The sequence below is a fragment of the Cinclus cinclus genome, chromosome 2 (assembly GCF_963662255.1).
Source record: "Cinclus cinclus chromosome 2, bCinCin1.1, whole genome shotgun sequence".
NCBI lineage: Eukaryota > Metazoa > Chordata > Aves > Passeriformes > Cinclidae > Cinclus > Cinclus cinclus.
In genome coordinates this window covers 27,767,250-27,782,277 of record NC_085047.1, presented here as the reverse complement: position 1 = coordinate 27,782,277, position 15,028 = coordinate 27,767,250, and the positions used below count along the sequence as shown (strand labels likewise).

Genomic DNA, 15,028 nt, shown 5'->3' with positions numbered 1-15,028 from the left:
ATTAATGTTCCCAGTGATGGTGACTGTGCTGTATCCACCCCTACGAAGAAGTGATCCTGTTTTCCCCACTGTGTGAGTAGGAAGAAAGAGGTTCAGGTGGCCGGCCACAGTTTTCAGCGTGGAGCCCGGCCCTGGCAGAGCCGAGTGCGTCACTTGCTCCCCTTGCTGACTGCAGCGGCTGCCAGCCGCTCTCGCCAGACGACGCTATATCTCCTCCCCTCCGCCCGCTCCCTCCCCCCGCTTCTGGCCCCTTCCGTACCCAGTGTCTCTGGAAAATGTCACTTTCCCCCCGTCACTGTGTGGCAGCGCCCGCCCTCGCCTTGGGGTGACGCCCAGGAAGAGGCGGGGGAGCCGGCGGGAGGAGGGCCCGCTCCTGTCCCTCCCAGCGGGCCGCGGGCCGGGAAGGGGCGGGTGAGCTCTGCCGTAAGCAGCCGCCCTCCCACGGCCGCCGGCGGCCCGTTCTCTCCGCGGGCTGAACGTGCCGGGAACTGCCCGCCATGTCCTCGGTGGTCGCCGCCAGCTGCGACGGCAAGGCCTCGGGGGAGGCGCGGGGGGAGAAGAAGCCGCTGAAGCCCTGCTGCGCCTGCCCCGAGACCAAGAAGGCGCGGGACGCCTGGTAGGAACCCGGCCCCGCGCTCCCCGCGGAGGCCCCGGTGTGTGCGCCCTGCCCCGCCGGGGTTCCCTCCCGGCCCGCCTGCTCCTCCCTTCCAGGAACTTGTGCCCGTGCCGGCGTGCGCTGGGCCTTTCGGGAGCTCTCCGCACCAACAAGGGGGGGTGCGGGAGCGTCCGAGGGAGAGTGCGGAGAAGGAAACTGTCTTAAAAGGATAATTTAGAAATGAAGAGGTTAAAACCTCATGGCCTGTGTTTGAAGTAGGTTTCAAAGATCAGCTTTTAATGCTGCTTGTAAATCTTCACTATTGTTGATTGAAGCAACACGTTACCAGCAGGTGATAACTTCTTTATTGTTCACCTGAGTATAAATTACATTCTCTTTTAAGTAAAGCAAAATGCTCTGGTTTTTTGAGTCTCAGAGGATGGCATTTCCCAGAAAAGTTCAAAATTTGACAGTGACCTGTATAGCTGCATTGGTAATTGAAGGCTTAGTCTTGATCATAGGACCTATAAAATAGTATGAAGGGCACCCTCAGAATGGAACTCCTGTGTCTTTGAGTTTTTAAAAGTTTAAAAATCTTTTAATGCTTTTGAGTCTTTGAAGTCTAAAAAACTTTAATCTGATAACCAAGCTGTCTCTTTTTGTTTTTTACTTTGCTGGTGATATAAGTGGTGTTTGGTAGGTGACATAATACTGAGTACTGGTTTTGCTAAATTTACGTGAGCACGTCTAATTACATGGTAGAGTGAAGGTGAATCCAGGGCCCCCTAAGAAAAGAGTGGTAGGATGGATGTTACTGGTCAGATGGAGTTGCCCTGGGCAGCCAGGGGACATGTCCATACTCATTGTAATAAAACCGAAGAAGAAAACTAAACAGCTCCATCATTCATTCAGAAACAAGTCTGAACTGCCTTTGTGGTATACATGATATATCAACAATGAGACACTCTTACTTGGATGGAGGAGTAACATCAAAAGTTACCATATATGGTGAATAACCTTGTCAACAATAGCTGGACAGGTATTGTGTTTTGTTTTGCTTTTTGCTTCAAGGTCCTTAAATTGCAACTGAAGTTGGACTAAAATATCATTTACTGTTTAACCTGTTCTGTACAGGTCTCTTACTGGAGAAATTTTGTTGCTTCCCTACTGAATAATTTGAAACTGGCAAGCTCAGCATACTTGATGATGTGACAGCCTTGTGTTATATAATGAATCCCCATCCAGACTTGCCCAGAATAGACCCTGGCCTGTTAATAGAAAGTTGTGTTATGCCTATTGTCAGAGTTTTAGGTGTGCAGCTCCATACTTGGGCAACTTTCTGGGATAGTTTCATAGTGTCCAAAACAGCACTACCCTGGACAGGCTAGGAAAAAAAAACAAACAAACAAAAAAACCACCAAACTAAAACAAAACAAAAAGCACCTTCTGGATCCTAATAGGGATTTTTAATTTTCCCCAACAGTTTGTCAGTTCTGTTTCTTTGACTAAAAATAAGTGAACAGTTTATTGCTGAATCCTGGAAATCTTTTTGTTTTGCTTTGCAGCATTATTGAGAAGGGAGAAGAAAATTGTGGGCACCTGATTGAAGCTCACAAGGAGTGTATGAGAGCTCTGGGCTTCAAGATATGAGTGAGATGAGCAGGACTAAGTGGGGTGAGTACAGCCTTCAGGACCTCTGCCTCTGAAGTGCCCTGGCACATCAGCTGGTGCTACTGGAAGGCCCAGAGTACTGTTCATGATGGTGTTGTCCCTATGAGAGAGCGCAGAGCAATCTTCATTGACATTACAGCTAATGCTGCTGTCCTGTGAGGATGGTGAAACCCTTGGCAGTACACAGCCTCTGTGAGTCACCCTTCAGCAGTAGAGAGTGGTGCCACCTCTATTGTCCTCTGAGAGATCCAAACCTCAGTTTAGATTTCTGGTGCTAGGGCACATGAGAGTTGGTTTTTGTGGGTGTGTGATGGGTTGATTGTTGAACTGTTGCTCAATATCCAGTGGAAAGCCATGTTTTGTGAAGCTGTGTTTCCTTTCTCTTCTAGATGATGTCTTTGGTGTGACTGTGTTCTGGAAAGCTGCAAAATAAATTATTTCTGCAAGTTACTTCAAAGAACAAATAGAAACAAATATTCTATTTATAGAGTCTTTAATGATAGAGTATGTGTCACATCTGTAGCTTTTCCACTGTTTGCTCTTGACCACTGCTACAGAAAATATATTTTTCCTCTTAATAAAAGCCTGAAAATGACCAATGTTCCTGACTTCTGTTTCTTTTTAAGTAAAGAAATTACAGTGTCCTCCTTACTGAAAACTAGCGGGCTGCAAGAATGAGAGAAAACTGCGTAGTTATTAACATAGGAGCACTGATCACTGTGGTGGTTGAACAGAGAGGGCTTTGGTGGGTTTTCCCACTGATGCAAATCATGAAATGATAGTAGCATTGCACTCTTACAGCTTTCAGTCATTTCAGCTTACAGAGCAGTCATGGTGAAGCTTGTAGTGCTATTCGTGACAGTAGCTGTAACTATGTTTCTACAAAGGCAAACAAACTTCCTTAGTGTCAAAATTGTATTTGATTTCCCCATGTTCAAGTTCTTCTGATGGTTTTTGAATACTGCTGAGGTGCATTCTTTATAATAAAAAATCAGGTAATTCCCATCTCAAACTCGCTTGAGCCAATAGTTCTTCAAGGGAAAGGGAGCAGAGGATTGTTCCCTGTCACTGCAAGTGACTTTTGTGTACTGGTTACTTGCATGAAAGTAAGGCTTTTTTTTATGCTGAGTTTTTGTCGTGTTGGTCTTGTGCTGTGCACACATGGGCTTTTGTTTTCTGGCTCCTTTTTTCACTCGTATGAGATGATAGTGAAAGGGTAGTTGTTGCCTTTGATTCCCTCTTAACAATATAGAGAAACATTAAGTGCAATTTCTGGTTTGTTATGGGTGGGGCTTTTCTGGCTTCATACTATGTATTTGTGCCATCCTAATGTTACTCTTCCTGTGGCAGTGAGTTGACTTTCCTAAAGATGGTATCACTGTGAGATTTGGGCATGATGATCTCTGTGTTGTGTGGCTATCACGGACAGAGGATTTATTTGCCAAATGTAGTGCAGGCTGTACCTTCACTGCATCATCACATGCAGCTAAATATTAAGTGCTACTGGTAGAGTCCATTTTAAGTGGGGAAATCAGTGAAGTACCTGTTTCCACACTGCCTGTTTCAGTGCTGAAAAGCTTGACATGTCTGTTTTTCTTCTTCACAAACACATTTTGTAGTAATGCTTATGTGCTTACTTCCAGGGAAGGATATTAATGCTGCTCAGGTGTTTTCTATGAACTTGCCATCTTCATTCCAAATTGTTTTCAAATTTGGTATGTCCCTTTCCCATTGAATCAGTGTTGGCTTCTGAACACTTGTCTTGGATGAAGCAACATCCCTGGATGAAGGGCAGTTACTCTAATGCAAAGCAAGGCATGAAAATAAAATGTCTCTTTGATAGTAAGAGGTGTTTTTCACCTTTGCTGTGTGGAAAACTGTAAGTGCTGTGAAGATGATCTGTATGGCCATGGTACTGTCAAGGAAGAAAGGAAGATTTAGTCTTGGTGGTTCAACCACTTTACAAATTTTCCTTTTAAAAATGTGAGTCTGAAAACACTAAGTTAAGCTCTAGTGTGTGCTCTGAGATCTATCTTTTACACTGCTGTATCGTTCTCTCTCCAGTGTCACATTGCAACCCAGCAGAAAACTTGTGTAGTTTCTAATGACAACTTTGTACTGTTACTGCTGTGGGTTGACAGCTTCCTGTCTGCCTTTCACAGAGAAATCACAACAAGTCATCCTCACCCATGGTGCTGGCTTCAGCATCACTAAAACACCGCTGTTTATGTTCTGGAAGATGTCAGAAGAAGGCCTTTTTTTGTCCTGTTGAGTCATTAACACTGTTCTAGTTTATTTTTTACTCAGGAATTTATCTAACTGAAGAATGAAATTATTTACTTCCTTTTTTCCACTTTCTTTGATGCCCTACAAAAGAGTTTTGGTAGTATGAAAAGGGAGGAGAAATTGCAATGGTGCTTCTCAGGAAATGATGCTTCCTCTCATATAATTTTACATTTCTACTCATAGCAGTTCAGTTTTGTCTCACAGATCTAATGTAAAGTATCTTTCTCCTAAGTGTTCACAGTCCTGTTATCCCAATTCTCCATTTTATCAGATATCAGCCTATCTTGGAGAGAGGGCTTTTTATAGATTTTTTTAGACAAGCTGTCAGGATCCTATAGCAAGTATATGGAAATGGTATGAAAACAGAACCTCTATCCCAAGATTTTTATTGTGGTGCTTTAACTATAAGATCATATGTCCTGCTTGCAGAGAAGGTTGAGAGAAAGTTCTTAATTTCCCTGTAACTCTGTAAGATGAGTGTTGTTCTGCTTCAGTAGCTAGGATTTATTTCTTCACTTAGTTGAGGGGTTTCTGAAGACCAGGTTCCCTGTTTCACTTTACCTTAACAGAAAGCACCCTTGCGAACAGACTCTACTCACCCTGTGCAAAGCTTAATATGTCTTCTTTCCTTTCCATGTGTCAGCCTGCTAGGATGGCTCTTAGGAGCCCTGCAGCTCTGCATTGCATGAGGCCTCATCATTGCAGAAGTAAGATTGTATTGGCCAAGACCATGGTGAATTCTTTAAGGTTGCTATAAAACATTGCTGCAGCCCTGCCCAGGAGACAGTATTATTCCAGAGCACTATTAGCTAGGAGAGGTGATTAGTGTGTCTTTAACTGAGTGGTGCCAGTGGGAATGATGTTAGGCAGGGCAGCTGCAAGCATGGCCTGAAACACGACCACCCTTGAAACCCTATCTCTACTCCACTGACCCATGCAGGCTGACTTCATCCTGTTTTGGGAGACCACGTGGGTTGCATCAATGCCTGAAATGTAACTGCATCTTGGCAGTGAGGCAGATCCTGCCTGTGTGACTGATAATGTGTTACTTGAAGCAGGGGAGGAATTGCATTCATGCAAGTTTTGTGTAGCTGACCATGGCAGACTGACTTCAAAGGCTCTCTTGTGCCTGTGTCCTGGGTCACCCAAGTGGGAAGTGTTGTCTGTCCTCTTTGGGCTAAATGAAGGTCTGAGGCGGGTTATAAACTGCTATTAAAAAAATGAAAATATGAGATGATGTTTCTCAAGGGTGCTTCCCAGCAGAGCCTGTAATCCCTCAACTAGGATTTCCCACACAATGTGCTTCCAAGTGTTACATGTTCACAAACCTTTTGACAGGATAGTCTCATCTTCATGATAGATGAAACTGGATACCAGAGGCTTGCCCTTGCATTCAAAGTTCTCTGGCTTTGAAAAGCTTCTCCTTGTGCCCCTTGATCTAAAACATCCCACAAAAGTGAGCTCCCTCGCGTAAGGGGAATCTGTAATGGACCTGGAAAGTATTAATTGAGAGCCAGTCTCTCTTATTTTGCTAAGTCCCTGCCTCAGTTACAAGTCACAGTGGGAAAAGGGGGTGACCTTTTTTCTTTTTTGTGCTGGCTGTCACTCTCGCAGGAGTGCAGAGTGGTGGAGAGCCCGATGTGTGACTGGAGCTCGCTGTGATAAGCTGGTTGTTTTCCCTTTTCCCTTCCCCTCCTCGCGTTGCGCTGGGCTTATCTGGCTGCCTGAGTTATGTTAAGTAGCGGGTGCATGCTTGCTCTCCGTTCTCCTCGCTGCTTTTGCTCCTTGGATTTCAATTCCAAACATGGTTATCCATTTGGGGTCTCTCTCCGTTCCACTGCCAAGAGATACACATTCCACACTCAACACCAGCTCCCTCTGCTGCTCTCTCTCACGGTCACTATTCCATTTGCTGCAGCGCAGGCGAGACACGCAGTGCAAGGGGATCTCTGTCCTGTCTGTGAGTTTTCCAGCTAATGGCCTCGACTCTCTTTTTGACTGAGCTCTTTTGGCCTCAGGTTTGCCAGCTTCTTTTCTCACTGCTGTGGCTAAGAAGGGGGCCGACTGACGCATTGTGAGCCACAAAGAGGAGAAGTGAATGCTTTTGGAATTTTTCGGGTGCAAAAACGTTTGGCAGCACTTTTTTAGTGTGTTGCTCTGAAGTATTGCTGTGGGACCAGACGGTGTTCAAGAGGAAGAGGAGGAGGAACAGCTACCCAGCAGCTCTGGTTTCCAACCTCTGCAGCACCCTTTGTGTATGACAATTCATTTTGAGCACAGGACAGCTGGGGAGGGTGGGGAGTAGGGAAGGATGAGTGCAAACAGCCCCTCTTGGGACCAGGCTGTTCTCCAGCCTCCGGTGTGTGATGCCTGGAAGGAGATTATGGAGGAAGCAGCCTACCAGCTGGCCAGCTGCATTGTCCTCCTGGGTTACATGGGGGGAAGTGGCATCTTTGGGTCCCTCTATGTCTTTGGCCTCCTGGCCCCAGGCTACTTTTGCTATGCTCTGTGGGGCTGGCTGAGCGCTTGTGGGCTGGATATCTTCATCTGGAACATGCTGCTGGTCCTCGTCTGCTTGCTTCAGCTGGCTCACCTGGCTTACCGGCTCCGCAGAAACACCATCCCAGAAGAGTTTGAGCTCCTCTACAAGACCATGTACCTGCCCTTGCAGGTGCCCCTGGAAGTCTACAAAGAGATCGTGAAGTGCTGTGAAGAGCAGGTCCAGTCACTAGTCAGAGACCAGAATTATGCAGTGGAGGGCAAGACGCCCATTGACCGCCTCTCGTTGCTGCTGTCTGGCAGGTAAAGGCCATTTCTGAACAAAATCTGACAGCAAACTGCTGTGGTTTATTGTTGTATTATCACCCTCTGTAGAAACTGGGGTGAGGATTGTTTCCTTTGTGTGAAAAAGATCTGAGGTATGCATCGGTTTGTTGGGGAAGGGGGAAATTGGTTTTTTGGAGTGTTAGTTTTGTTTTGTTTTTCTGGCTTAAGAGTATTTCAGGGAATGGTTTGCAGACTCAAGCTGCTGGCAATGAAGTGGCCAGCTCAGCCTTACCTGTGGTACTTTTGATGAATCCTTACCACTTTTCTGTCATTTTGAAGCGATCTTATTTCTGATGAGAGCAGACTGGCTATGAGAATGTGCTTCTGGAGGCAGGAGAGCAGTGTGTCTACACCTGTGGTGTCTGGGGGTACTAGGCACACCTCTGCGATGTGAAGAGCTGTGTGCTGATTGTGCTGAGGCCTCAGCTCACCTGCTCTGTATGGCCAGCAGTATTCAGGGGCAAGTTCCTGTTCCCAACACCCCAACCCTCAGGGCTTTGATATTTTTCACTTTGAGCATCATTTCATCAAAAGAGTGAGTATTTTCCTGTGGTGGATCCTGCCTAATTAAGTGCCCTTCTTTCCCTGTGCTGTCAAGCATTTGTGATATTCCTTCTTCCGGTCCACCAAGGAGAACCTCAGGGACCTCTAGACAGACATTGGAGATTTAACTGAATTAACTCTGCTGATCAAGTACTGGCATTTGTTCCCCTGAGATTCTGTGGCATGCCTTTAGCAGCATATCCACTTAAAGATTTGCAAAATCCAGGTGCATACAAATAGCAAGAGTGTTGGCTTCCAGTCTGCTGCAAGGAACTCGGCACTAATGTTACATAAGAATGGGAAAGGAAGAAGATCTCTAAATAAAGAGCAGTGCTGAGCTGCAGGAAGTGTATCTCACAAGGATTTTCCTTTGGGGATACAAAGCATCACCTGGGGCTCCTGTTTTACTGCAGTGGCCAATCCTCTCTGGTGAGGGAGTGTGTGAAGAAGAATGGTTGATCTTCCTTTGTTTCGGTGTTGGTCCGTTTTTTAAGATTCGTTAAGAGCACTCTGGGTCCACCAGGATGTTGAATGGCAAACACTGGAGGGAAATTTGGTATGTGTGTTTCCTGTAGCAGTTCCCCTTACGGAACATCTCTGGTGAGATGGCTCTGAAGTTTACCGTATCTGCTCTATCTGCAAATAATATTGATGGGGAAGAGTCTGTGCTGTCTTGACCTGCAATTGATAATGTGGTGCTACTCTGTGAGCATGAAAGTGCTGTAACAGACAATGGCTAGTTGTTGGGCTCTCTTTTGCAATGAGAAGTATGCATCTTGGCTGGTAAAAGATGCTCCATAGAGATGGAAATGGATTTACATTTCCTAATACAGTACCCACTCTATTTCTTTGTGAATTCCTTGCTGACCCAGCAGAGCATTGCTGTGATGGTGCTGTCTCTTAAACTGAGTAATTGGGGTCTTGGAAATGCAGAATATGACTGGATCAGGAAATGTGCCTTACAATCCCTGACCCTTCCAGGCAGCACTTCCAGCTGATTAGAAGTCAAAGGTAACTCCTGAAGGCAAGAACAATGGGGGTACATGGTGACAGGAAAGCAAGAGGCCCCAAGTCTGGTGATGCAGAGCTATGAATAGAACTCCAGAGTGCCCTGGCATTGTCCTTGCTTGAGGCCTATGCAGGTCCTTCTCTATGCTCACAGCAGAACTCAGTGCACATTTGACCTTGACCCTGGCAGGCAATTGTAGCAAAAGTAGGTGAAGGGGATACTTAGAAGGCCAAGAGAAAGTGAGCAGTAATGTACAGCTATCTATGAGCTCCCAGGGTGATCTGTGAGTAATCATGGGCAGGAGGATTTTGGGGGATCCTGGGTGTCATGACTTCTAGTACCAAAACCAGGTATGCCCTTGTGTAGTCCCGGAGACAGGAGGAAGATAAAAGTACAAAGAGCCACAGCCTGGCTTAGAAGTACCTAGAAAGCAGCAGCAGTCCTGTGGGCTGAGAAGTCCTGTGTTAGGACCAAGCATTGCACCTGTGCAGGCTGTCTTTGTAGCAAGAAACAAAAAACAGGTGGAGTATGGGGAAGTGGCAGCATATAGATTCCCACAGAGAAAGGAGGGATCACTTAATCACTAGAGCACCTGCAGCTGTCCCAAGAGGGTATGTGACACCGTGTGAGACAAGTATTTCTTTCCTCCAGGTGGGACACACTGTTTGAGCTATCAGGTTTGTGTGACATCTGTTTTGTGGCCTAAACCAGTCTGCCTTACCTGTCCTCTACAGGATCCGAGTGTGCCAGGATGGACAATTCCTTCACTACGTCTTTCCATACCAGTTTTTGGACTCTCCAGAATGGGAGTCGCTGCGACCCTCTGAGGAAGGAACTTTCCAGGTAACCCCAGCTCAGCTTCATTCCTTGGTGCTTTGCTGCATGGCTGAGAAGGTGGTAGAGAGGCCTCGTTATGCCATTCAAATCTGACCAGGAATACTTCCCTTCCTGGTGGTTTAGCTGGCACAGGATTGTGTAATCAGCTGATTTAACATTTTTTCCTGCCCTGTTCTGAAGACCTCAGGGCATGGTCCTAATATCTGCTGATAGCAAGGAGGGTGGAGCATGGTGCTCCTTCCAGTTTATCAGGGAATCAAGGTGTCAGATTGCAGCCTTCCCTCCCTTATTGTGTTCTCTAGTATCTGTGCTGATTCATTTGCCCTGCATGCTGCTAGCAAGGTGCATTGTCCTAGCATCACGATGGCAATATGCAGCAGTGATGTAAATCAATAAACATCCTGCTCCCCACAGAAGTTTCTGATGGTCATGTGTTTAGGGTGGTGAAGCAGAAAGGATGATTCACACCTGAATATGGTTCTGTCTGAGCAGAAGGATCCCCTGCTGTGAGGCCAGACCAATTCTCATTTGCAGTAACTGAAGGGATTTTGGCCTTGCTGTCAACACCCCAGTGTTACTTTGGCTTTCCTTTTGGAGAAGATTACTTAAGCCTACATCCCTCTGTCTTTAATGCACATCCCAGGATGGCCTGATACCTGTCAGGATGTCAATCCTGATTATATTGATTAGGGCATATGAGGAGGGATTTTGCTAATCCCTTGGGAACGTGCGATGGTCATGAGGAAATTATACTTTCTCAAGAGGATAGCCCCAAGCAGACTTGGTTAAACCAGGGCAGCTCTCCAAATCTGCTTTCCTAGGGTCTGAAATTGGCTCATGTGGAAAGGGTCATGGTGATTGCTCCTGAAAAGTGCCATCACCAGTGATTATGGTTGCAAGAGATAGCTGCCTGTATGACTGTGGCATAGGGCTACAGATTGTGAGCAGGAATAAGGATGTCAGACCAAGGTAATGAAGTAAAAAAGGCCACAACAGCATGGCTGTGCTAGGGCTAGTGGTGTCTCATGTTTTGCACAGGTCTTCAATCTGGCAGCAGACTGCTGCTAGTTCCTGGGCTGTATTTGCCCAAGAATCTAGCAGGGAGGGTGATGGCTGCCCAGTGCTACAGGCAGGGAAATGGCTAACTGCAATGGCTGACTGCAGGAATGTAATCTGCAAAGACATCCACTGCATTTTCTGAGCTGATTTCCATAAAGCTGAATGTTCCCAGACTTTCTGAGGGTCTTTATCTGTGGTGCATGAGATGGCTTGGGAGCAGGCTGGTGCCAGGCTGCACCAGCCCTGCCAGCACCACGCTCTGACACCTCTCCTGCTCTGCAAGACAGGGCTGGTCAGTGAGGTCAGCTGTGCCTGGCATCAAGATGGGGAGGTAGAGCCCCAGGAAGAGAAGGCCATATGCTGGGAATGCCTAAACCCCACATGTGCTTACGGAGGAGCATGAAGAAGTAGCAGCTGTGTGAGAGCAGCTGTCATCAGGTGTGACTTGACCAGTCCATGTGCCTGGAAGGACCTTACTCGTGGTGGCCATGCTTAACCATGGTGATGTGCTGCTTTTGGCAGCTGTTTAACCCACTAGTCCCTCTCACCTGAGTAATTAACAAAAACTCTGTAACTTATCTCAACCTTATTCCTAGCAACACAATATTTTGGTTTAAAAAGTGTATGTTGGACTCTGGGTCTTTGCTGCAGGAGGGCATGGAAGGTTTTTCTTGCCCCATGGCTCTATGGATTGAACAATTTCAATTCTGAGCCCACTGAAAAATGGTATAAGCATGACTTAGTCTATAAGAATAGCTGGTTTCCTTGAGCTTTCTGCTTTGGCTGTCTGTTTCCCACAGGACTCTTGGGTCCCAGTGCCTGAAGGAGTTTGGTTTCAGGGCTGGCACTTTTCCCCAGAAGGCTAAATTACAGGCTCTTGCTGATGCCAGAGCACTTATGTCAGGGGGGATTCAAGAGTGAAATGTCTTGCTGTCTTGGTTTGGTGGCCGGTTTGCTTATTGCATCTCAATCCATCACAAGAAAGGATCACTTTCGATCACTGCCAGAAATTGGTTAGGAAAATGAGATTACAGTAATTTCAATTTCCGTGTGACCCTACTCTTTGCTTGCTTGGCCTGGGAAAGTTCTCAGGTTTTATCTCCTATATTTTTTTCATCAGACAGCTGTTTGCAGGGCAAAGGCATTAAATATCAACCCCAAGGACATATACATGCAGCCAAACCATGTTCAGCTTCCCTGCCATGGCGGGTGACCAAGGAGACCCCTGGATACAAAGTGAAAGGGAGCCCCCAGGATATTTTGGCTCCGGCACTTGTTCGTATGCCAGTGTCTCCATTACACTTAGATGTTCTTCTTTGGCCCAGGGCAGTTTGACCCTTCCTGCATTTCTTGTAATTACTATTATTATTATTATTATTATTATTATTATTATTATTATTATTAATAATAATAATAATAATAATATACACTTACATCCTATATAATATTTTTTTACTGAAATTGTTCTTGTCCTATGCATAGGGGGAAAAGTCTCTCTTTACACTGGCAAAACCAGAAGGAAAATAAAATGTTCTCTAAAATCAGTCCAATAAATCCTCATGAGTTTTCTACATATACATTTTTATTTCCTCTCTCACTGAGCTGTGCTGTACAATGTTCTTCAAGGCTATTCAGGCCTACAGAATAGAACTCAGAACTGCTGAGACAGGATGTCCCTCAAGCACAGGATGACCAGGCAAGCCTTTCAGGTGGCCCTTCGAGCACTCAGGGCCTTCTTGGAGCAGGGCTTGTGGGACTGTGCAATCCAGCAGCAGAATGGGTCAGCAGCCTCCCCCAGGACTACTCGCCGGCAACTCAGACTGACTGGGCATGCAAAAATATCCCCCTCCATAGCATTTCTATGGAATGATAGGGGTGTCCGTGCTGCCCCGTTTCAGCTACATCCCTCAGATATCAATAGGGAGCGTCATCTGAAAGCAAGAGGGTGGATCGTAGCCATCCATGTGGCTGGCTTAAATGAGGACATGCTACTAATTGCATAGCAAAGTGGGGTCTTTGCCTCCTTAGGGAAAGGAAACAGCAGCAGGTAAGGATTTATCCAGCCATTCAGCCAGGACAATCTGGTTCTCCAGCCCCACCAACTACAAGGAGAATAGGATTCAAAGGGGCTGAGGGTATTCCCTGGAGTGAAGCACATGGCTCCAAGGTGGGTGACCCCCACCTAGGCAGTGGGACTTACTCCACTTGCTCCCTGCCCCACAGGTCACCCTGACAGCTGAGACCGATTGCAGCTACATCACCTGGCCGAGGAAGAAGCTGTATCTCCTCCTGAGGAAGGACCACTACATCGCCCGGCTCTTCTCCTCCCATCTGGGCTATGACATCTCAGAGAAGCTCTACTCCCTCAACGAGAAGCTCTTTGCCAAGTTTGGCCTTCGCTTTGATATCCGCTTGCCCAGCCTCTACCATGTCCTTGGGCCAACCTCCTCTGAGGGAGAGTCGGAGGACTGTGAGGAGCTGCTGCCTGGCTCTGGCCAGGCCAGCATCTCTGAGCCGCCACCTCAGCCACCGCCACCACCACCCCTGGCTCCGCGCCCCCGAGCATCCCGGCCTGACAGTGACCTGCTGGGTGAGGACTCCACCAGTCTTGTCTTGGAAGATTTTGCTGAGTTGCCGGGGTCTTTTATGGACTATGTGAGCGAAGGGGAGTATATGAAGTGAGGGCACTCCTGGCACAGGCACACCTCACCCTGTGTGGGACCCTTGTGTAAGTACCCACTTGCAGAGCAAGTCTTTCTGTGATGCATCTGCCTGGACAGAATACTGGCCCCCATTTGCCGTGGGGTTGCACCTCTAGTGTTTCTTGGCATGCTGCCCCAAGGAATCCCAGAAGGTGGACTCAAGCTATGTGGTTTTCCTTAGGAAATGCATCAGGGCAGAGGCTTGACTCCAGTCACTAGCTGTGCTGTGGGGTAGAAGGGCCAGTAACCTGGCCATAGAAAGCTCTTCCCTACCCAGTTCTCTCCCCATCCCTGAAGAGGGGCAGAAACACTGAAATTGTGTCCAGGCGGGCAGGTGGTACACAAGTGGTCACAGAAACCATGAGGTAGAGCTATGCCAGGAGATACTCCAGTACTGAGCTGAGCAAGAGCTCTGCAGGTAAGAGAGCACACATGCCAGGGGATGCTAACAGGAGTAGAAATAGCTCCAGGGTTTATAGCAGTTTGGTAGCAAGGAGTTGCTATAAATCCTGTAAGTGCTCAATCTGGGCAGGGGGAGAAAGCTTAGAGTAATTTCTCTCCCTGTTCACCACAGCTCATCCCAGCATTTGATCTGCCCTCCTTGTTTCTACTAAGATTCATCTCTGCCAGATCAGCAAGGTGTTGAAAAGTTTGTAATGGGTGCTGTAGGGCTTACATTCAGTCACCTGGGGTGGACTGACAGGCTAAATATTGTTTATTATACCCCAAACTCTGCTTTCCAGTGAGTGGGAATGAGATGCTTTCTTCCAGAATGCCAGCTCCTTACTCCGCAAGGGAAAAACATTTTTGTGCCTGGTGACTGTTGAGGCAGAGGAACAATGCAGGCAAACAGAAATAGATGGGAGAGTGGTTTGTACTTGAAATTCAAATCCTAGTGGCCAAGAGAGAAATTCCACCATGAGCTACTTTTAGCTAGCCACTGCATGCCAGCTGCTGCATACCAGCTGCAGATCCCAAAATGTGCATTCCTGCTGCCACCCACAATAATCCAGCTGCCAGGCACCAAGCTTGGGACTGGGATTTCTGTCGTAGAAGTGACGCCTGCATGTGTCTCAGTTGGGTCTGCACAGCAGGGAGGAAATTGCAGGGCTGGGCTGCAGCTGGGGTGCCTGCCTTCCATCAGGCAGCCTTGAACACAGAGCAGCATTGCATCCTGATCTCTGTGCTTGCTTGGGTCTACTTCTACTTGTGCTGTGGACTCAGTGGCAGGGAGCATTGATTCCTGGTGTGAGCCCTGACAAGTCTGCAGTATTCTTCATATTATCTGGGATATGTAAAAAGTAGCCAGGGAAGGAAAGAGTATATTTGGTTTTGGCTGAATCAGATAAAGAGTTAGCAAAAGTTTTGATTAGGGTTTTGTTTTTGAAGTTGTTTGGTTTTGTGTAGTTAGTTGTTGTCGTTTTCTTTTTTAAGGAGGCACAGAGAGAAAAAAAAAAAAAGTATGTCCTAGAAATGTGAAGCCCCTGGTTTTGCTGGTAG

The 15,028-nt window shown here is 46.9% G+C and overlaps 2 protein-coding genes across 5 annotated transcripts in view; both read left to right on the top strand.

Annotated features, from left to right (window-relative positions):
* The first annotated feature begins 380 nt into the window (after nt 1-380).
* LOC134056236 (cytochrome c oxidase copper chaperone) lies at nt 381-2,861 on the top strand. Its single transcript, XM_062512892.1, has 3 exons — nt 381-616; nt 2,161-2,269; nt 2,656-2,861. Exons 1-2 carry the CDS (start codon nt 498-500, stop codon nt 2,243-2,245), a joined length of 204 nt encoding a protein of 67 aa, XP_062368876.1. The 5' UTR covers nt 381-497; the 3' UTR covers nt 2,246-2,269; nt 2,656-2,861.
* Nucleotides 2,862-6,848: 3,987 nt separating this feature from the next.
* The window catches only part of POPDC2 (popeye domain containing 2), a 12,320-nt gene continuing 4,140 nt past the window's right edge, over nt 6,849-15,028 (top strand). Inside the window, exons 1-4 of one of the 4 annotated variants that reach the window (XM_062515508.1) lie at nt 6,864-7,354; nt 9,665-9,773; nt 13,050-13,256; nt 13,433-13,627. In XM_062515508.1, the coding sequence (XP_062371492.1) occupies nt 6,864-7,354; nt 9,665-9,773; nt 13,050-13,256; nt 13,433-13,456 (831 nt within the window). In that variant the 3' untranslated portion in view covers nt 13,457-13,627. Of the gene's footprint in view, nt 7,355-9,664; nt 9,774-13,049; nt 13,628-15,028 lie in introns of those variants that run through there. The other 3 variants (XM_062515505.1, XM_062515507.1, XM_062515506.1) reach the window with 3 other exon arrangements.